This window comes from Cuculus canorus, chromosome 33 (genome assembly GCF_017976375.1).
Source record: "Cuculus canorus isolate bCucCan1 chromosome 33, bCucCan1.pri, whole genome shotgun sequence".
Lineage (NCBI taxonomy): Eukaryota > Metazoa > Chordata > Aves > Cuculiformes > Cuculidae > Cuculus > Cuculus canorus.
The window spans coordinates 134792-155811 of NC_071433.1; the positions used below are offsets into that span (position 1 = coordinate 134792).

Consider the following 21020-nt stretch of genomic DNA (forward strand, 5'->3'; position numbering starts at 1 on the left):
CTAGGTCTCTCTACAGAACTCCTGGGAATCCTGAAAGGCTCCTGGGGATCCTCAAAATCTTTCAAAACATCTTGCCATCTCCAACACCCATTAAATAAATTACTGACTTAAAAACAAACACACCACTGTTCATAAAGATATACTCACAGTTGTACATGTTGCTTAGCCTGGACTCCTTTCAAAGCTCTTACCTCCAATATACACTTCTATTTCTTTAATAGACCAAAAAAAAATATTGCTAAAATAGCTTAGCACACTTAAAAACAGCAAACACTTGAAAGAATGCCACAGTTTTGATCTCAAAGATCAGAAGCCGAATGACCTCTAGAGGGAAGGCCTGTGGTTTATATACCCCTGGGTCTCCCCAGCCAGCACCTGGGATAGGGGTAGGGCCAACTCTTCAAAGGCATAAATAGGGCCTGGGGAGCAGCTGGATGGTATTAACTCTGCCTTACATTCTCAGCAAGAAAAGCACTGAACACAGAAAAGAAGTCTTAGCAGAAATAACAGTATAAGCTCTTTCAATACAATATTGTGCCAGCGATGTCACTGGGTATGGAATATTTTAGGAGTGGACTTCTTGGTTCTTTTTATTTGTAGTGCAGTCGTACTACTTTTTTCCCTTTGTGGTCCTAAAGACACACGTCGTACCTCTGCATCTGAAAACCACAGTATCCTGAAATGCTCCTGTGGGTCTCTACAGGGCTCCTGGGGATCCTGATGGGATTTGGGGGTGATTTTGGGCTCCTCTTGGACCAATCTGGAGCCCTGCAGGAACATTCCAACACCCCCAGTACCCCTCTGGAGCCTCTGGGACCCCTCTGGAGATGCCCAGGATCATTCCAACACCTTTAGGAGCCCTCTAGAGCCCCCCAGGACCCCCCAGGATCATCCCAACACCCCCAGGACCCCTCTGGAGCCCCCCAGGATCATTCCAACACCTTTAGGAGCCCTCTAGAGCCCCCCAAGACCCCTCTGGAGCCCCCCAGGATCATCCCAACACCCCCAGGACCCCTCTGGAGCCCCCCAGGATCATTCTAACACACCCAAGACCTCTCCAGAGCCCTCTGGGACCCTTCTGGAGCCCCCCAGGATCATTCTAACACACCCAAGACCTCTCCAGAGCCCTCTGGGACCCCTCCATAGACCCCCAGGATCATGACAACACTTCCAGGACCCCTCTGGAACCCTCTGGGACACCTCTGGAGGCCCCCAGGATTATTCCAGCACCTTCAGGACACCTCTAGAGCCCCCTGGGACTCATCTGGAGCTCCCCAGGATCATACCAACACCCCCAGGACCCCTCTGGAGTCCCACTGGATCGTTCCAACACCCTCAGAACCCATCTAGTGTCCCCTGGGACCCATCTGGACACCCCCCAGAATCATTCCAAAAGCCCCAGGACCCCTTGAGAGTCCTCTGGGGCCATTCTGGAGCCCCCCAGGATCATTCCAACACCCCCAGGACCCATTTGGAACCCGCCCCGGGATCATCCGAACACCTCCAGGATCCCTCTGGAGCCCTCTGGGACCCCTCTGGAGCCCCCCAGGATCATTCCAACACTTTAAGGACCCCTTTAAAGCCCCCTGGGACTCATCTGAAGCACCCCAGGATCATTCCAACACCCCGAGGACCCCTCGAGAGCCCTCTGGGACCTCTCTGGAGTCCCCAGGATCTTTCCAACACCCCCAGGACCTCTCTAGAAACGCCTGGGACTCCTCTGGAGACCGCCAGGATCATTCCAACACCCCCAGGGCCCCTCTAGAGCTCCCTCGGACCCAGCAGAGCCGAGTAGAACGCAGTCCTTCCCAGTATAACCCAGTTCGTTGCAGCAGAACCCCCCAGTTTACCCCAGTTCCAAACCAGTCCCTGCTCCCCGTTTACCCCAGTTCCAAACCAGTCCCTCCCCCCAGTTTACCCCGGTTCCAGATCACTGTCTCCCCCCCCCCTTCCATTTTTTGGGTGGAAACTCGGGATTTTGGGGCCATCTACGTGGCGGGCGGGGGCCAATATGAGCAGAGACCGCGCCCCTCCGGGGGCTCCGAGGATCCTGATTGGTTGGGGGGACTGGGGGAGGGAGAGCAGGGGGACCCCCAACCTCCATCCGGGACGGGACGAGGTAGGAAAGAGTGTGTGGGGGGGGGGGAACTGGGGGGTTTGGGGGGGTTTCTGAAGGCTTGGGGGGTGGGGGCTTTGGGGATCTTGGGGGGGTCCTAAAGGCTTTTGGGGCGACCTGGGGGGTCTTTTGGGCGTCCTAAAGGGGTTAGGGGGATCTTGGGGGGGTCCTAAAGGCTTTTGGGGAGACCTGGGGGGGTCTTTTGGGGGTCCTAAGGGGGTTGGGGGGATCTTGGGGGGGTCCTAAGGGGGTTGGGGTGATCTTGGGGGTCCTAAAGGCTTTGGGGGGGGGGCTTTGGGAGCCCTAAAAGGGGTTGGGTGGTCCTTAAGGCTTTTGGAGGGGATCTCGAAGGGGGTTGGGAGGGGTACGTGGGATTTGGGGGATCATAAATGCTTTTTTTGGGAGGGGGGCTGAGGGGTCCTTTGAGGGTCCTAAAGGGGGTTGGGGAGGTCTGGAGGGGTCTTAAAGGCTTTGGGGGGGTTGGGGGAGCCTGGGGGGGCTTTGGGGATCCTAAAGGCGGGGGAGCGGAGGGCTCGTAAAGGCTTTTTGGGGGGGTCTTGAGGGGCCTTTGGGGGCCCTAAGGAGTGTTGGGGGGGTCTGGGGGGGTTCTTAAGGCTTTTGGGGGGGTCCCAAAGGGGGTTGGGGGGGCAGTACATGGGGTTGGGGGGGTCATAAAAGCTTGTGGGAGGGGGTCCTAAAGGGGGCTGGGGGGATCTGGGGAGGTCCTAAAGGCTTTTGGTGGGGAGTCCAAAATGGGGTTTGGGGGAGGTGTATGTGGGGGGGTCATAAAGGCTTTTTTGGGGAATCCAGGGGGGTCCCAAAGGGGGTCTGGGGGGTCCTAAGGCTTTTGAGGGGGTCCTGGGGAGACCTTTGGGGGTCCCAAAGGGGGTCCTGGGGGGTTGGGGAGGGCATATGGGGTTGTGGGAGTCTGGGGGGGATTGGGGGGGGAGGTCCTGGGAGGGTTCCAAATGGGGTTGGGAAGGGTCCTAGGGATTTGGGGGAGGGGCATGTGGGGGTGGGGGGGGCTTGGGGGGGGCTTTGGGAGTCCTGGAGGGTTGGGGGGGGGGGGGGCATGTGTGGGGTCCTAAAGGTTTTGGGTCGGTTTTGAGCCTCTTAAGGTCAGTTTGAGGGCATTTTGCACCATTTTTGGCTGGTTTGGGGCAGTTTGGGGCCTTTTAAGAACAGTTTGGGGCCTTTAAAAAACAGTTTGGGGACATTTTGCACCATTTCTGGCTGATCTGCGGTGTTTGGAGTCAGTTTGGGACATTATGCACCATTTCTGGCTGGTTTGTCAGTTTTGGGGCTGTTTTGAGCTTTTAAGGTCGGTTTGGGGCATTTTGCTCCATTCCTCGTTGTTTTATCGTGTTTGGGGTCAAGTTTGGGTCCGTTTGGGTCCTTTTAAGGTCAGTTTGGGGGCATTTTGTAGCATTTCTGGCTGATTTGGGGTGTTTGGCGTCAGTTTGGGGTCAGTTTTGGACCTTTTAAGGTGAGTTTTGGGGCATTTCGCACCATTTCTGACTGATTATGGGTGTTTGGGGTCAGTTTGGGGTCAGTTTTGAGTCAGTTTTGAGCCTCTTAATGTCGATTTCAGGGCATTTTGTGCCATTTCCGATTGATTTGGAGTCACTTCTAGTTCATTTTAAGACCCTTTTGGGTTGCTTTGAGGAGAGTTTGGGACATCTTTGGGGCACTTTGGGCTCATTTTTGTCTATTTCTGCTGTTTTAGGAACCATTCACCATCACTTTGGGGGCGTTCAACCCCTTTTCTCCCCCCTCCAAGATGCTTTTTGGGGGGTGGCTGTGCCTGGCCACACTGTACCTCGTTGGGGGGTCCCCCCAACATGAGCGGGGGCCCCTCCGGGATGTTGGGGGGGTCACCCACGACCACGCCAACGGCTTCGCCTATGACCACCAAGCTTTCCTGGGACCCGAGGAAGCCAAAACCTTCGACCAACTCTCACCCGAGGAGAGCCAGCGCCGCCTGGGGTGGGGGGAAATGGTGTTTTGGGGGAGACCCAGGGATTGGGAAGCTTAAGGGGAGTTCGGGGGTCCTGGAGGATCCAGGGGGGATCTGGAGGTGCTTGGGGGAATTTGGGGTGTGCCTGTGGGGTTTGTGGAGACTTAAGGAGAGTTTGGGGGGGTGTCCTAGAGGGATCTACGGGGGGATTTGGGGGTGCTTGGGTGGAACTGAGGGGGATATGGGGGGTCCTAGGGGGTCCATGAAGGGATTTGGGAGGGCTTAAGAGGAGTTTGGGGTGTCCTAGGGAGTCCATGATGGGATTTGGGGGTGATTTTGGGGTGCTTAAGGGGACTTTGTGGGGGTCCTAAGGGGATCTGTGGGAGGATTTGGGGGGTGCTTGGGGGGATTTGGAGAGATAGGGAGGTCCTAGGGGGTACGTGAGGAGATTTGGTGGTACTTGGGGGGATTTAGGAGGATTATGGGGTGACTGAGGGCGTTCTAGGGGATCCGTGGGGGGACTTGGGGGTGTTTGGGGGTGCTTCGGGGAACTAGGGGGCTATGAGAGGTCCTAGGGTGTCCAGGGGGAATTTGGGAGTGCTTAGGAGGGATTTGGGGGTGCTTATGCAGTGCGGGGCACTTAAGGGGAGTTTAGGGGGGGGGCATAGGGGGATCTATGAGGGGATTTGGGGGTGTTTGGGAGGAACTGAGGCTGTTATGGGGTGTTTGAGGGGTTCCATGGTAGGATCCTAGGGGTGCTATGGGATGCTCAGGCGGGTTTTGGGGTGCCCTGACCACCCCCCCCTTTCCACCTTCCCCCCCAGGCTGCTGGTGGGGCTGATTGATACGGATGGAGATGGGGGACTGACGGCAGCAGAATTGGGGAGCTGGATGGAGCGGAGGCACCGTCGGGGGCAGGCGGAGGCCGTGGAGCGAGGGCGGCAACGCTTCGACCGCGATGGCGACGGCGCCGTCACCTGGCACGAGTACCGGCACGAGGCCTACGGGGACCCTGGTGAGGGCCAAGGAAGGGCTGGCTGCCCCATAACTGGGGTTTCGGGGCCTGCCGGGTGCCCCATAAGTGCAGGTTTTGCAATCTCCTGGGTGCCCCATAAGTGGGGAGTTTGGGGTCTCCTGGGAACCTGTGTGCCCCCTAAGTAGGGCATAGGGGCTCCTAGGTGCCCCCTAAGCAGGGGTTTTGGGGTCTCCTGGATGCCCCATACGTGCGGGTTCGGAGGTCTCCTGGGCTCCTAGGTGCCCCCTAAGTGGGGGTTTTGAGGTCTCCTGGGTGCCTGAGTGCCCCCTATGTGGGGTTTTGGGGGTCTCCTGGGCACCTGAGTGCCCCATAAGTGAGGGGTTTGGGGTCTCCTGGGTGCCCGACTGTCTCATAACTGGAGGTTTTGAGGTCTCCTGGGAGCCTGTGTGCCCCCTAAGTGGGGCATAGGGACTCCTAGGTGCCCCCTAAGTGGGGGTTTGGGGGTCTCCTGGGTGCTTAGGTCCCCAATAAGGGGAGGTTTTGGGGTCTGTTGGGCACCTGGGTGGCCCCTAAGCGGGGCATGAGGGTTCCTAGGTGGCCCCTAAGTGGGGTTGGGGGACTTCTGGGTGTCTGGCTGCCCCCTAAGTCGGGGTTTTGGGGTCTCCTGAGTGCCTGGAGGAGGATTTGGGGGACACCCAGACCCTCAATTCCCCCGCCCCAGAGGATGATTTTGGGGGCACCCAGCACCCCAACACCCCCAGACCCCTACCCTGACCCCCATTTCCCCCCCCACAGAGGACAATTTTGGGGGCACCCAGCACCCCGAAACCTATCGACGTCTCCTGGCACGCGACGAGCGCCGATTCCGAGCAGCCGACACCAACGGTGATGGCAAAGCCGAGGGAGAAGAACTCGCCGCCTTCCTCCAGCCTGAGGACTTCGAGCACATGAGACCCCTCGTGGCGATGGTCAGGACCCATAAGTTGGGGGGCAGGGGAGTTCCTGGAACTATGGGTGCCCCCTAAGTAAGGGTTTAGGGGCTCCTGGATGCTTGGGTGCCCTGTAAGTAGTGGTTAAGGGCTCTTGGGTGCCCCCTAATTATGGGGTTGGGGGGCTCCTGGAACCATGGGTGCCCCATAAGTGGGGGGCTGGGGTGTCCCAGACCTGTGGATGTCCCGTAAGTTGGGGGTCAGAGGAGTTGGAATGCCTGAGTGACCCTTAAGTTGAGGTTGGTGCCCCCTAAGTGAGAGGTTGGGGGCTTCTAGATGCTTGGGTGCCCCATAAGTGTGGGGTCGGTGACCCCTAAGTAAGGGGCTGAGGTCTCCCAGACCCATGGGTGCTCCTTGAGTTGGGGGACAGGGAAGTTGGGATGCCTGAGTGACCCTTAAGTTGGGGCTAGTGCCCCCTAAGTGCGGGTTGCGTTCTCCTAGACCCGTGGCTGCCCCCTAAGTGTTGTGTGGGGGTTCTTGGCTGCCTCCTAAGTGTGGGTCTGGAAGGTCACATGTGGGTCTGGGGAGTGATGTGTGGGTCTTCGGGGTCACGCCCGCCCCCCAACTCGTCAGGAGACGCTGGAGGACATGGATAAGGACGGGGACGGCTTCATCCAGGAGGACGAGTACATTGGTGAGCCCGACCCCCAAGTGTAGGGTGAGGTGGGGGTGGAGGGTGCACCCGTGGGATCCCTGAGCACACAAATCCCTGGATCCCTGGGCTCCAGCATCTCTGGATCCCTGAGTCCCTTAGTACCCAAATCCCTGGATCCCTGGCTGCTCGGGCCCTTGGATCCTCAGATCCCTGGGTGCTGGGTCTCCTGGATCCCTGGGTGCTGTTTCTCCTGGATCCCCTGATCCCTGGATTTCCCCCCCCCAGCCGAGCTGTACGAGGGCTCTCCGGGGGCTCCGGAACCTCCGTGGGTGCTGGAGGAGCGGACGCAGTTTGTGGGGGCGCGAGACCGCGATGGTGATGGCCGCCTGAACCCCGAGGAGGTGGGGTACTGGCTGCGCCCTCCGACCGCCGGCTGGGCGCGCGCCGAGGCCGAGCACCTCCTGCACCACGCAGATCACGACAGGGTGAGACTGGAGCCCCAACCCCCGACCTGAACTCCTAAACCCCCCGGACCCCCCAAATCCACCCTAAGCTCCCCCAACCCCCCCTGAACCTCAAAACCCTCCCTATGCACCCCAACCTCCTGCACCATGCAAATCGCAGTGGGGTGAGACCCAGACCTCTGAGACCCCCTGCACCACGAAAACCCCCACCCTAAGCTCCCCTGACCCCCCTGAACCCCAAAACTCCCCTATGCACCCCAACCTCCTGCACCGTGCGAATCACAGTGTGGTGAGACCCAGACCTCTGAGCCCTCCCCTGCACCCCAAAAACCCCCACCTGAGCTCCAAACCCCTCCGAACCCCCAAACCCGCCCCTGAGCTCCCCACCCCCTCCTGAGCTCCCCAAAGCCCCCTGAACCTCCAAACTCTCCTATACACCCCGACCTCCTGCACCACGTGGAGCGCGACAGAGTGAGACTCAGACCCCTGAGACCCCCTGAACCCCCAAAACCTCCACCTGTGCTCCCTAACCCCCACCTGAGCCCCGCAAAGCCCCCCTGAGCCCTTCAACCTCCTGCACCACACTGACAGCAACCCCCAAGACCCCCCAAACCTCCCTGAGTCCCCATCAAGCCCAATGACCTTTTGCCCCTGACCCCCCATTTTTGCCCCCCAGGATGGGCTCCTGACCCTCCTGCCCCCCCTTTTTGCTCCTGACCCCTACTTTTCACCCCCCAGGACAGGCACCTGATCCCCCCTCCTTTTTGCCCTGGAACCCCCCTTTTTGCCCCCCAGGATGGGCACCTGACCCCCCCCCCCGACCCTCCTGCCCCCCTGTTTTGCCCCTGCCCCCTACTTTTCGGACCCTAGGACAGGTGCCTGACACCCACTTTTTGCCCCTGACCCTCCTTTTTGCCCCCCAGGATGGGCTCCTGATCCTCCTGCCCCCCCCTTTTTGCCCCCCAGGATGGGCTCCTGACCCTCCTGACCCCCCTTTTTGCCCCGACATCTTTTTTTCGCCCTCTAGGATGGGCTTCTGACCCTCCAGCCCCCCCTTTTTGGCCCTGATCCCCTTTTTTTTCCCCCAGGACGGGCTCCTCTCCCGCGCCGAGGTCCTGGCAAGCTGGGAGCTCTTTGTTGGCAGCCGCGCTACCACCTATGGCGAAGACTTGGGGCGCCCCCACGATGAGCTCTGAGCCCCCACTAAAACCTGGGGAACCCCCCCAAAGCTCAGGGAAACCCCCAAATTTATGAGATACCCTCCCCAAATCCATAGGGACACCCCTGAACATCTGAGTCTTTCCATAACACCCGGACACCCCCAAAATTCCTGGGTCCCACCCAAATCCATGGGGTCCCCCCAAACCGAATCATAGCCCCACCCAAAACCCTGGATCCCCCCTGAATACATGGGATCCCCTCAAATCCATGGGTCCCCCCTCAAACCCCTGGGGACACCCAAACCCCCGGGTCCCCCCTAACCCATGGGGTCCCTCCTTGATGCCTGGGGAACACCATAACACATGGGGACCCCCCAAATCATTGGGATACCCCCAAACCCCTGGGACCTCCCCAAATCCATGGGGTCCCCCTCAAACCCCTGGGTCCCCCCTTGAACGCATGGGACACCCCCCTAATCCATGGGGTCCCCCCAAATGCCTGGGACCCCCTCCAATCCTTGGGGTCCCCCCCCAACAACTGAGTCTCACCAAACCCCTGAGGACCCCCCAATATCTAAGGGACCCCAACCAAACCCTCTGGGGTCCCCCCAAACCCCTGGGTTTCCCCCAAACCCCTGGGTCCCCCCCAAATCCATAGGCCCCCCCCATAATGCCTGGCTCCCCCTCGAAGGTCTGGGTGCCCCTGAAATTCCAGGGACCCTTCCCAAATCTCAGGGACCCCCCCAATACATGGGGTCCCCCTCAAACAACTGGGTCCCACCCTCAAACCCCTCGGGACCTGCCAAACCCCCGGGTCCCCCCTAAATCCGTTGGGAGCAGGAATAGAAAAGCTCTTTATTCCAGAGGTGTCAGAGCTGGGATTGAGGACAAAGGGGGGAACAAAAGGGACAGAGGACATGGGGGGACACAGAGGACATGGGGGGGACACAGGGGACAAATGGGACATGGGGTGGACAGGGACATGGGAGGTGGCAAAGGGGACATGGGGAAACATGGGGGGACAGAGGACTTAGGGGGGCAAAGGGGACATGGGAGGGATGGGGGACATGGGGGGGACAGGGATGTGGGGGGACGGGGACACGAGGGACATAGGGGACATGGGCGACATGGAGGGACTTAGAGGGTCATGGGGGGACAAGGGAAGGGGGACAAGGGGTGGCAAAGGGGACACAGGGTGACATGGGGGGACAGGGACACAGTGATGGGGACACAGAAGGTGGTAAAGGGGATTGGGGACATGGGGGATGGAGGGGACACGGGGATGGGGACATGGAGGGGACAAGGGACACAAGGGGTAGCAAAGGGGACATGGGACACAGGGGACATGGGGAGACACGGAGGGGACAGAGACATAGGGGTTGAGGGACTTGGGATGACGGGGGGACACAGGGGACATGGGGGACAAGGAGGTGGGGACATCAGGGGTGACGGGGGACATGGAGGGGACAGGGATGTGTGGGACATCAGGGGCGCTGGGGACACAGGGGGTGGCAGGGGGACATGAGGGGGACCCGGGGCGGGGGGACCCGGGATCACAGTCGCGGTGTCACCATCGTGGTGTCACCATCGTGGTGTCACCATCACGGCGGCCGTAATGTCACAGTTGCGACCTCACCATCATAGTTGCAGTGGCCATGGTGTCACTGTCATGGTATCACCATCGTGGTGTCACCATCATGGTTGTCACCATCACGGTGGCCATGATGTCACAGTTGCAACATCACTGTCATAGTTGCAGTGGCCATGGTGTCACCATCGTGGTGACCGTGATGTCACAGTTGCAGTGTTGCCATTGCAGTGGCCGTGATATCACTGTTGTAGTGACCACGATGTAACCATCACAGTGGCCCCAGCACAGTGTCGGAGTTGTGGTGGCCACAGTGGCCATGATGTCACCATCACGATGTCACCATCGTGGTGGCCATGATGTCACAGTCATGGTGGCCATGGTGTTGCAGTCAAAGTGTCACCATTGCGGTGGCCACCATCACAGTGTCCTCACCGTAGTGGCCTTGGTGTCACCCTCGTGGTGTCACTGTCACAGTGGCCTTGGTTACTCTCAGTTTTGTCCCCTCCCCTGTCCTTGATGCTGCGACAAATGCCCTGAGGGGGGGACCTGTGTCCCTGTGCCCTCCATGTCCCCCCCTTGTCCCCTGTCCCTTTCTGTCCCCTCATATCCCTCCATGTCCCCATCTTCCCCCATGTCCCCCTGTCCTCCCATGTCTCCATCTCCCTCATCTCCCCCTGTCCTCCCATGTCCCTCCATGTCCCCTTGTCCCCCGATATCCCTTTGTCGCCTCTTTCCCCCATATCCTCTTATGTCCCCACATCCCCCCATGTCCCCTCCCCGTCCCCCCTCCCCGCTCCGTTTCCTCAGTTTCTTTTTATTTTAAAGACCGAAATTCCCATAAAAATCCATGCGAGGGGGCGTGACCGGGAGGGAGGGGGCGTGGCCGGGGGGGCTCCCAGCGATCCTGGCCCCCCCCCTTATTAAGTGGCATTCATTAATGGGACTGCGTAGGGGCACTGGGGGTGACTGGGAGCAATGGGTGGGGGAACTGGGGGTGACTGGGAGCAACTGGGAGTGTTGGAGGAGGGGCCGGGAGTGACTGAAGGAGGACTGGGAGTGACTGAGGAGGAACTGGGAACAACTGAGGGTGAACTGGGAGGTGACTGGGAGCAACTGGGAGTGATGGGCATGGACTGGGAGTGACTGAGGGGGAACTGGGAGCAACTGGAAGTGATTCAGAAGAAACTGGGAACAACTGGGAGTGACTGGGAGCAACTGGGAGTGATGGGCATGGACTGGAAGTGACGGAGGGGCAACTGGGAGCAACTGGGAGTGAGTGAGGGGGGAATCTGGGAATGACTGAGAGTGACTGAGGGGGAACTGGGAGCAACTGGGAGTGACTGGGCCTGGAACTGGGAGCGACTGAGAGTGACTGGGAGTGATGGGGATGGATTGGGAGCGATGGAGTGACTGAGGGGACTGGGAGTGATTGAGAGCAAACTGGGAGGTGACTGGGAGCAACTGGGAGTGATAGACACAGACAGGAAGTGATGGGAGGAGACTGGGGGGGGTTGGTTACTGGGATCAACTGGGCTGGGACTGCGTGGGAGAGCCCAGCTCTGCAGCCTGCCCAGGGCACTGGGGGATACTGGGAGCAACTGGAAGTGACTGAGGGGGAACTGGGAGCAACTAGGAGTGACTGAGAGTGAACTGGAAACGACTAAGAGTGAACTGGGAGCGACTGAGAGTGAACTGGGAACAACTAAGAGTGAACTGGGAGCGGCTGGGAGCAACTAGAGAGCCCAGCTCTGCAGCCAGCCCAGGACACTGGGGCATAGTGGGAGCACTGGGGAATACTGAGCACTGAGGGAACTGGGAACCATTGGTCTGATACTGCCCAGCGAACTGGGCTGATACTGGACCACATTGCTCCTCCAAACTGGGGGGGGGGGGGGCCGCGTGTCCCATTGCCCCCCACCTTAAGGCACAGGGACCCCCCCAGGGCTGGGGATCCCCAGAATGGGGGGGGGCGCCAAAAGTGAGGGGGGGGTGTTGGGGACCACCCCCAGGCACAGGAGGGACCCCCTCATCCATCAAGGCCCCCCTCAAAACCCCTTTTTCTTTGGGGGGAGGTCCCAGGGGTTTGGGGGGGGGGTCTGGGAGGGCCTGGGGGGGGGGGGGTTTGGGGGAGTCCCAGAGATCTGGGGGCTCCGGGGGGGGGGGGCCTTGAGGGGCCCTGGGGGTGCTTGGGGGGGCCTTGGGGGGGGCCTGGGAGGGGTGAGGGGGGTTCCTGGGGGAGGTCTCAGGGGTCCATGGGGTCTGGGGGTCCCAGAGGTCAAGGGGGATTTGTTTCAGGGATTCTTGGGGTCCAGAGGGGCCTGGGAGGTGTTGGGGGGCCCTGGGAGGATTGGGGGGGTCCCTAGATGGGAGGGGGGCTAGTTTGGGGAGAGATCTCTGCAGGACCTCTGGGGTTTTGGGGGTCTCCCACAGGTCTGGGGGGGGGTCTGGGGGAGTCATTGGGGTTTGGGGGGGTCCCAGAGGTCTGGGTGGTTCGAGTTGGGGGGACCCTGCAGAGGTCCTTGGGATCTGGGCGATTTGGGGGCCCTGGAGGGATTGGGGGTTCCCTAGACAGGGGTGCGCTGGTTTGGGGAGGTCCTGGAGGGGGTCCCAGAGGGATTCTTGGGGGGTCCTGGGGGGGTTCCAGAGGGCAGGGTGGTTCGGGGGAGGGGGAGTCTTGGGGGGATTACGGGGGGGGGGTCTCAAGCGTCCCAGGAGATCTGGGGGCATCTCAGGGGTCCCGGAGAGGTCCCTAGATTAGGGTGGTCTTTTGGTTGAGGGTGCTGGTTTTGGGGGATACCTGGAGGGTCTCAGAGGTCCTGGGAGGGGGCGGCCCTGGGGGAAGTTGGGGGGCCCTGAGCGATTCTGGGGGGGTCTCAGGGATTCGGGGGGCTTCCTGGGAGGGTCTCAGGGGTCCTGAGGAGGTCGTGGGGTGTTTGGATGGGTCCCTAGACGGGAGGGGGGGATGGGGGGCTCGATAGGGAACCCCTAGGGTTTGGGGGGGGGGGGGGTCTCTGAGGGGTCAGGGGGGGTCCCAGAGGGATTCTTGGGGCGTTCCAGTGGTCCGGGGAGGTCTCAGTGGGATTTGGGGAGGCCTGACGGATTTGGGGGCGGGGGGGGGGGTCCCAGAGGTTCTGATGTCCTGGGGGGGGTCTGGGGGGATCCCCAGGGATTCTTCGGGGGTCCCAGAGGTTCAGGGGTCGTGCGTCATTTGGGGGTCTCTGGGGGGTTTGGGGAGCCCCGAGGGATTCTTGGGGGGTCCCAGAAGTTCAGGAGTCCTGGCGGGGTCTTAAGGGTCCAGAGAGGATCTTGAAGGATTCTTGGGGGGGGTCCCAGGGATTCTGGGGTCCTGGGGGAGTTCTGAAGGATTCTTGAGGGGGTCCTGGAGGATTCTGGGGGTTCGGGGGGGGGGGGGTGGTTCAGGAATCCTGGGGGGGTTGGGGAGTCCTGGGGTGTCCTGGGAATGTTTTTTGGGGGGTCCCTAGACGGGAGTGGTCTTTCGGTTGAGGGTGCTGGTCCCCGAGGCGCTGTCGGGGGGGCCTCCAGAGGGGTCTTTGCCGAAGGCATTGTGTAACTGCAAAAAGGGGGGTCCAGGGGTGCCGGGTGGGGGGGGCGGCCCAGGTGGTCCTTCCCGGGTGAGGGTGTACATGGAGATGTCACCTTGGGGGGCACCCCCACCCCCTCCTCCTCCTCCTCCACCTCCTGGTGTCCCCGATTTCCCGGCGGGGGGCAAAGCGGGGGGCGGTGGAGGGGGGGAGGCGTCGCGGGAGCGTCCTGGCTCGCTGGAGCGAGAACTGGAGCGAGAGCGACGTCGAGGCCGAGGCCGAGGACCCGATGGGACACGAGGAGGTGGTGGTGGAGGAGGAGGAGGTCCAGGTCCCGTCCCCCCCCCGAGCCCCCCACCGCGGGCTTTGCGATGGCGTTCGATGTAGAGGTTGACGGCGAGGACACCGATGGCCTCGGCCAAGATGAAGGAGAGGCCACCAAAGTAGAAGGACCATCCGTAGGAGTAATGGCTCTTCTTGTCTTCGTCTCGTTTGGTTCCCGGGTCACCGGCATTGGCCGAGATGTAGACAATGACCCCGATGATGTTGCTAAGGCCTTGGGAGGGGGGACAATGGAGGGGGGTGGGAAGGGGATGGGAGGATGAGGAGGTGGGGGGAGGGTTGAGGAGCAAAGGGGTGAAAGAGAAGGGATGGGGTGAGGGATGAGGGAGGAAGGAGAAGGGGTGAAGGAGAAGGGATGAAGGACAAAGGATGGGATGAAGGACAAGAGATGGGGTGAGGGACAAGGGATGAAGGGTGGAGGACAAAGTATGGTGGGGTGAAGGACAAGGGATGAAGGACAAGTGGTGGAATGAAGGACAAAGGATGAGGGGTGGAAGACAAGGAATGGTGGGATGAAGGACAAGGGATGGGATGAGGGACAAGGGATGGTGGGATGAAGGACGAGGGATGAGGGTTGGAGGACAAGAGGTGAAGGACAAGGGATGAGGGGCAAGGGACAAACGATGAGGGGTGAAGGACAAGGGATGGGATGGGATGATTGGGATTAAGGGATTCCCTCCTCAAAGGATCCCCTGGGATCCAGGGACCTCCCCCCTCCCCAAGGGGTCCTGGCTGGGATTGGAGATGCCTCAATGGATCCTCTGGGATCTGGGACCCCCCTTTTCCCCCTAATGGATCCTCTGGGATTTAGGGGCTCTCCCCGATGGATCCCATGGGATCTGGGGACCCCCCAGGACCTGGGGTTCTGCCTTTCTCCCTCAATGGATCTATGGGGTTTAGAGACCCCCTTAATGGATTCCCTGGGATTTAGGGACCCTTCCCCAGTGGATCCCCTGGGATCTGGGGTTCCCCCTTTTTTCCCCAATGGGTCCCCTGGAATTTAGGGACAACCCTCCCCCCCCAGTGGATCCCCAGGGATTTAGAGACCTCCCTTTCCCCCATAATGGATCCCATAAAGGGGACTCCCTTTTCCCCCCCTTTTCCTCCCATTTCCCCTCCAACGGTTTCCTTAGGATTTAGGGGCCCTCCCCAATGGATCCTATGGAATCTGGAGACCCCTCAGGACCTGCCCCCCTCTTCCCCCCGCAATGGATCCCCTGGGATTTAGGGACCCTCCCCAATCGATCCCATGGCATCTAGGACACCCCTTCCAACCCTTCCCCCCCAGTGGATCTCATGGGATCTGGTCCCCCCTTTCAAGGGATCCCACGGAACCTGGGGACCCCCCAGGACCTGAGGCTTCCCCCTTTTTCCCCCTCCCTAAAATGGATCCCCTGGGATCCCCCGGCAGATCTCACTGACCGGCAGCGACAAAGAGGATGCCAGCGCCAAGGACGAGGCTGGCGCGGGCGCGACGCAGGCGGCTGACAGCCACGCAGACACCACCCAGGAGCAGCAGCACCGCACTCAGGATTGGGAAGATGCTCGAGGCCCGGACGACACCTGTGGAGCCAGAAGGCGGCCACTGGGAGCCACTGGCTAGTGGCCAACATGAGGGCGGCAAAGGCAACGTAAGCAGTGGCCAAGGGAAGACCAAAGGTGGCGGCCAATGGGAGAATATCAGTGGTAAAGGATACGAGGGCTAATGAAAGCCCAAGGCTGGTGGCCAGTGGGAGAACATGACTGGCAAGGGATCGGGTGGCCAATGGGAGCCCAAGGCTGGTGGCCAATGGGAGAGCATCAATGGCAAGGGATCGGGTGGCCAACGGGAGCCCAAGGGGGGTGGCCAATGGGAGCCCAAGGGGGGTGGCCAAGGGGCGAGCACCAATGGCAAGGGATCTGGTGGCCAAGGGCAGCCCCAAGGCTGGTGGCCAATGGGAGAGCATCAATGGTAAAGGATGTGATGGCTAATGAGAGCCCAAGGCTGGTGGCCAAGGGGAGAACATGACTGGCAAGGGATCTGGTGGCTAATGGAAGCCCCAAGGCTGGTGGCCAATGGGAGCCCAAGGCTGGTGGCAAACGGAAGAACATGACTGGCAAAGAATCTGGTGGCCAATGGAAGCCAAGGGCTGGTGGCCAGTCAGAGAACATCAGTGGCAAGAGATCTGGTGGCCAGCGGCAGCCCACGGCTTGTGGCCAATGGTTGCCCCAGGGCTGGTGGCCGCTGAGGAGGCAGTCCCCTGGCCTTCAGCACCCCTGTTGCTAAGGGCGGGCCATTGCCATGGCACCCCCATGGCTAGAAGGTGCTTCCTGACTGCCATGACAACTCCAGGGCATCACCAGGCTGATGCTGGAGCGGTTGCCAGGGCAACACAAAGGCGGTTGACAGGGCATCGCCAAGGCAATGCCAAACCAGTTGGCAAGGCATCGCTGGGACCGTTGGAAACACTGCAGTGGTTGCTGGGATGGCGAGGTAGTTGTCATGGTGAGGGAGGCAGTTGCCATTGTGATGATGATGCTGAAGCGGTCACTGAGGTGATGCAGGGCGGTTGCTATGGGGACGGCGGGGCAGTTGCCATGGGGATGTGGGGGAGCTGCTGGGCTGGTTGCCATGGCGACTCACGCAGCAGGTACTCGGCGCTGTCGTGGTCGTACTCCATGTCCTCGGGGAAGTGGTTGATCTTCAGGCACAGCCCCCGCTTCAGGCCTGGGGACGGGGACAGTGTGGGGACAGCGTGGGGACAGGGACGGGGATGGGGATGGGGACAGCGGGGGGACACGGATGGGGACAGGGACGGGAACATCATGGGGACAGAGATGGGGACAGGGATGGGGACAGGGACAGTGTGGGGACAGCGTGGGGACAATGTGGGGACAGGGATGAGGACAGCGTGGGGATGGGGACACCGGGATGGGGACAGGGACAGCATAGGGACATGAGGATGGGTACAACATAGGGACAGTGTGGGGACATGGAGACAGTGTGGGGACATGGATGGGGACAGTGTGGGGACAGAGACGGGGACAGCAACGGGAACATCATGGGGACAGGGATGGGGACAGGGACGGGGACAGGGACATGAGGATGGGGGCAGTGTGGGAACATGGATGGGGACAGCGTGGGGACAGGGAGGGGGATGGGGACAGGGATGGGGTGGGGACATTGGGATGGGGACAACATAGGGACAGTGTGGGGACACAGATGGGGACATGGGAGCAGTGTGGGGACAGTGTGGGAAGAGAGGGGGACGAGAACAGGGACAGCATGGGGACATGGGGATGGGGACAGAGTGGGGGCACAGGGATGGGGACAGGAACAGTGAGGGGACACGGGCCAGGGATGGGGTCAATGTGGGGACAGAGGGACACAGGATGAGGACAGGGGCACGGGGAGAGTGTGGGGACGTGGGGACATTAGGATGGGGACAGTGTAGGGGGACAAGGACAGCGTGGGGACACAGGGATAGAGACAGGGACAGCATGGGGACAATTTGGGGACACAGGGACGAGGACAGCATGGGGACAGCGTGGGGACACAAGGATGGGGACAGCGTGGGGACACAGGGACGTGGGGACAGTGTGGGGACATTGGGATGGGGATATCGCAGAGACAAGGACATGGGGGCAGGGTTATGGGGTTGGGGACACCAGGGGATGGGGACGTTGGGGTTGGGGACACCATAGGGACATCATGAGGACGGGGACACGGGAGCGATGGGTACATCATGAGGATGGGGACGGGGACATGAGGGCTGAGGACATGATGGATGTGGCTGCTGTGGGGATGAGGACACCACGGGGACAAGGACACCATGAGAGTCGTGATGGGTACACGGTGGTGACAGGGAGATGATGAGGACAGGGACAGGACAAGAACAGGAATGGGGACACCACAGGGCTGTGACAAGGAAGGGAAGGTCATCAGAATGGCAATGAGGACATCATGGGGACAGGGACGTGACGGGGACAAGGATGCTGGAAAGAACGGGCCACGATGGGGCTGGGGACATGGTAAGGACAGGGACGGGGCCACCATGGGGATGGGGACATCACCAGGATGGAGATTAGGGACAATGGAGGTGGGGACAGCGTGGGGACAGCATTGAGATGCCAAAGGGACAAGGACACCATGGGCCACCTCCAACCGGGCCACCACAGGGCTGTGGGGCTCGTCCAACACCAGGAATGCCCCCAACGGTGTCACCAAACTGCCAGCATCCCCCAGCAAGGCTGGGAGACCCCAGTGACCTCAAAGAACTGCGAGAGACACCCAACGATGCCACAAAACCCCCAATGATGCCATGAACCCCCCAATAATGCCACCAACACCTCAATGAGGCCATGAACCCCCAATGATGCCACCAACACCTCAACGAGGCCATGAACCCCCAATGATGCCACCAACACCTCAACAAGGCCATGAACCCCCCAATGATGCCATGAACCCCTCAATGATGCCACCAACACCTCAACGATGCCATGAACCCCCTAATGATGCCATGAACCCTTCAATGATCCCACGAAGCACCCAATGATGCCATGACCTTCTCCTAATGTTATCTTGAAGCATACCATGATGCCAGGAGTCCCTCAACGATGCCATGAGCTTCTCCCAATGACACCATGAACCCCTCAACGATGCCATGGACCCCCCAGTGACGCCATGAGCTTCTCCCAGTGAAACCAAGATGCTGTGAGCTTCACCCAACAGTGCCATGAGCTTCTCCCAATGATGCCACGAGCCCCCCAACTATGCCATGAGGCCCCCAAAGATGCCACAAACCTCTCCATGATGCCATGAGTTTCTCCCAATGATGCCATGAACCCCCCAATAATGCCATGAGCTTCTCCCAATGACACCATGACCCTCCCCAATAATGCCATGAGGCCTCCCAATGATACCATGAGGCCCCAAATGATGCTATGAACCCTTTGATGATGCCATGAGCTTCTCCCAACGACACCACAAACCCCTCAATGGTGCCATGAACCACCCAACAATTCCATGAGCTTCTCCCAATGGTATCATGGAGACCACCATGATGCCAGGAACCCCTCAACAATGCCATCAGCTTCTCTCAATGACACCATGAACCTCTCAATGATGCCATGAACCCTTCGATGATGCTATGAGCTTCTCCCAGTGATGCCATGAACACCTCAATGATGCCATGAACCCTTTGATGATCCAATGAACCCCCCCAACAATGCCATGAGCTTCTCCCAATGACACCATGAACCCCTCAATGATGCCACAAACCCCTCAAAGATGCCATGAACCACCCAACAATGCCATGAGCTTCTCCCAATGACTCCATGAACCCTTCAATGATGCCATGAACCCCCCAATGATGCCATAAGCCCCGCAATGATGCCATGTTTCTCCCAATGACACCATGAACCCCTCAATGATGCCATGAACCCCTCAATGTTGCCATGAAGCCCCTCAACGATGCCACAAGCTTCTCCCAACACCCCCACGAACCCTTCAACACCACCAATGCCCTCAATGACGCCATGAAGCCCCATAAAGGCACCACCACCTTCTCCCACCGCTCCCACTGTCTCCTCCTCCAACCCCGCACCCACCTTCGAGGCAGCAGATCCTCCAGAGCCCAGAATGGGTCAAACCTCCAGGATCGCGGCGGTCGCGGTGAGCCGCGTCCTCGCCTGAGATGTTGCTGGTGTTGCAGATGAAGGCGCGGGCATAGAGCCAATAGTCGGTGCCGATGGCGATGGTCATGAGACCGAAGGCGGCAAAGGCGCCCACCATGGTGAGGAGAACCTGCACCCCTTTCTCACACCACACCACCCCCTCGCCATTCCAAAGCTTGAGCGACTCCAGCCTGAACTGGAGCTTGAGGGGACTCCAAAAGTCAACTTGGAGCCCCCCAGTTATTGGGGACCCCCTTGCTCCAGGTGGTGGGAGGGGACACTAAAAAGTCAACTCTGAGACCCCCCAATTGTTGAGGGACCTCGTGGTCCAGGTGGTGGTGGAGGACAAGGGGGGGGACCCCGAATGGGATCCTTGTGCCCTCCCCAATTACTGGGGACTCCCTTAGTCCAGGTGGTGGGAAGGGGACCCCAAAAACTGACCTCTGAGCCCCCCAGTTATTGGGGGACCCCCTTGGTCCAGGTGATGGAGGACAAGGGGAGGACCCCAAATGTGACCCGTGTGCCCCCAAATTATTGAGGATTCCCTTGGTCCAGGTGGTGAGAGAGGACCCCCAAAACTGACCCCCAGCGCCCCCCAATTATGGAGGGACCCCAATCCTGGGAACCCTCACCCCCCCACCTTTTGGGGGGACCCAAATCTAAGGGTGCAAAGGGAGGACCTCAAATTTCAGGGTGCAAAGGAGGGGAGCCAAATCTGGGGGTGCAAAGGTGGGGACCCCAAATTTGGGGTGCAAAGAGGGGACCTCAAATTTGGGGGTGCAAAGAGGGGACCCCAAATCTCAGGGCTCTGGGATTGCAAGGGGCGGGACCCCAAATCTAGGTATGTAAAGAGGGGACCTCAAATTTGGGGGTGCAAAGGGAGGGACCCCAAATGTCAGGGCTTTGGGGTGCAAGGGGAGGGGTTCCAATTTTGGGAGTGCAAGGGGGGGATCCTAAATTTGGGGGTGCAAAGGGGGGGACCCCAATTCTGGGGGTGCAAACGGGGTCTCCTACGTTAGGGGTGCAAATGGGTGACTCCAAATTTGGGGTTGCAAAGGGGGTGCTTCAAATTTGGGGGTGCAAAGGGGGGGCCCAAATTCAGGGTGCAAAGGGGAGGACCTCAAATCTAGGGGTGTGAAGGGGGACTCCTAATTTAGGGATGCAAATGGGTGACTCCAAATTTGGGGGTGCAAAGCAGGGGACCCTAAATTTAGGGTGCAAAGGGGGGACCCCAAATTTGGGGGTGCAAGGGAGACACACACACGAGGCTCCAGGGGCTCCTCTGGGCTGAGCTGTGGAGACACGAGGGACACGGCCTCGCACGAGGACCTCGCAGGAGTGTCGTTCCCCCCCCCAAAAGCCCTCGTGCACAGCATTGCACACGCGTGTGAGCTGGGGTGCCCCGGCGCCATCCCCGCCCCCCCCCCCCCCCGGGCTGACTCACGTTTGTGCGTCGCACGTGGGCGTGTGACTCACCGACATGGTGCCCCCCCACACCCGGTGGTGCACACGCGTGTGCAAGGCTAACCATGCGAGGCTAAGACCCCCAACATGCTCGTGCCATGAGGGGGGCACGAAGGTCGCCGTGCACACATGTGTGCGCGAGGGCTCAGGGGGCTCACGCCTCACACAC

General features: G+C 60.1%; 2 protein-coding genes across 2 annotated transcripts; one reads left to right on the forward strand and one right to left on the reverse strand.

Moving 5' to 3' along the window:
- The first annotated feature begins 2067 nt into the window (after window positions 1-2067).
- Window positions 2068-8457, forward strand: LOC104064243 (reticulocalbin-3). Its single transcript, XM_054052367.1, has 7 exons — window positions 2068-2119; window positions 3843-4102; window positions 4898-5088; window positions 5845-6017; window positions 6612-6672; window positions 6919-7118; window positions 8186-8457. The coding sequence occupies exons 2-7, from the start codon at window positions 3897-3899 to the stop codon at window positions 8291-8293; spliced, it is 939 nt and encodes a 312-aa protein (XP_053908342.1). The 5' UTR covers window positions 2068-2119; window positions 3843-3896; the 3' UTR covers window positions 8294-8457.
- A 4852-nt stretch (window positions 8458-13309) lies between these two features.
- Window positions 13310-20445, reverse strand: CACNG8 (calcium voltage-gated channel auxiliary subunit gamma 8). The gene is made up of 4 exons (XM_054052433.1): window positions 19322-20445; window positions 16356-16439; window positions 15155-15295; window positions 13310-13946 (listed from the first exon to the last, which is right to left on the reverse strand). The coding sequence occupies exons 1-4, from the start codon at window positions 19503-19505 to the stop codon at window positions 13327-13329; spliced, it is 1029 nt and encodes a 342-aa protein (XP_053908408.1). The 5' UTR covers window positions 19506-20445; the 3' UTR covers window positions 13310-13326.
- Window positions 20446-21020: the final 575 nt, after the last annotated feature.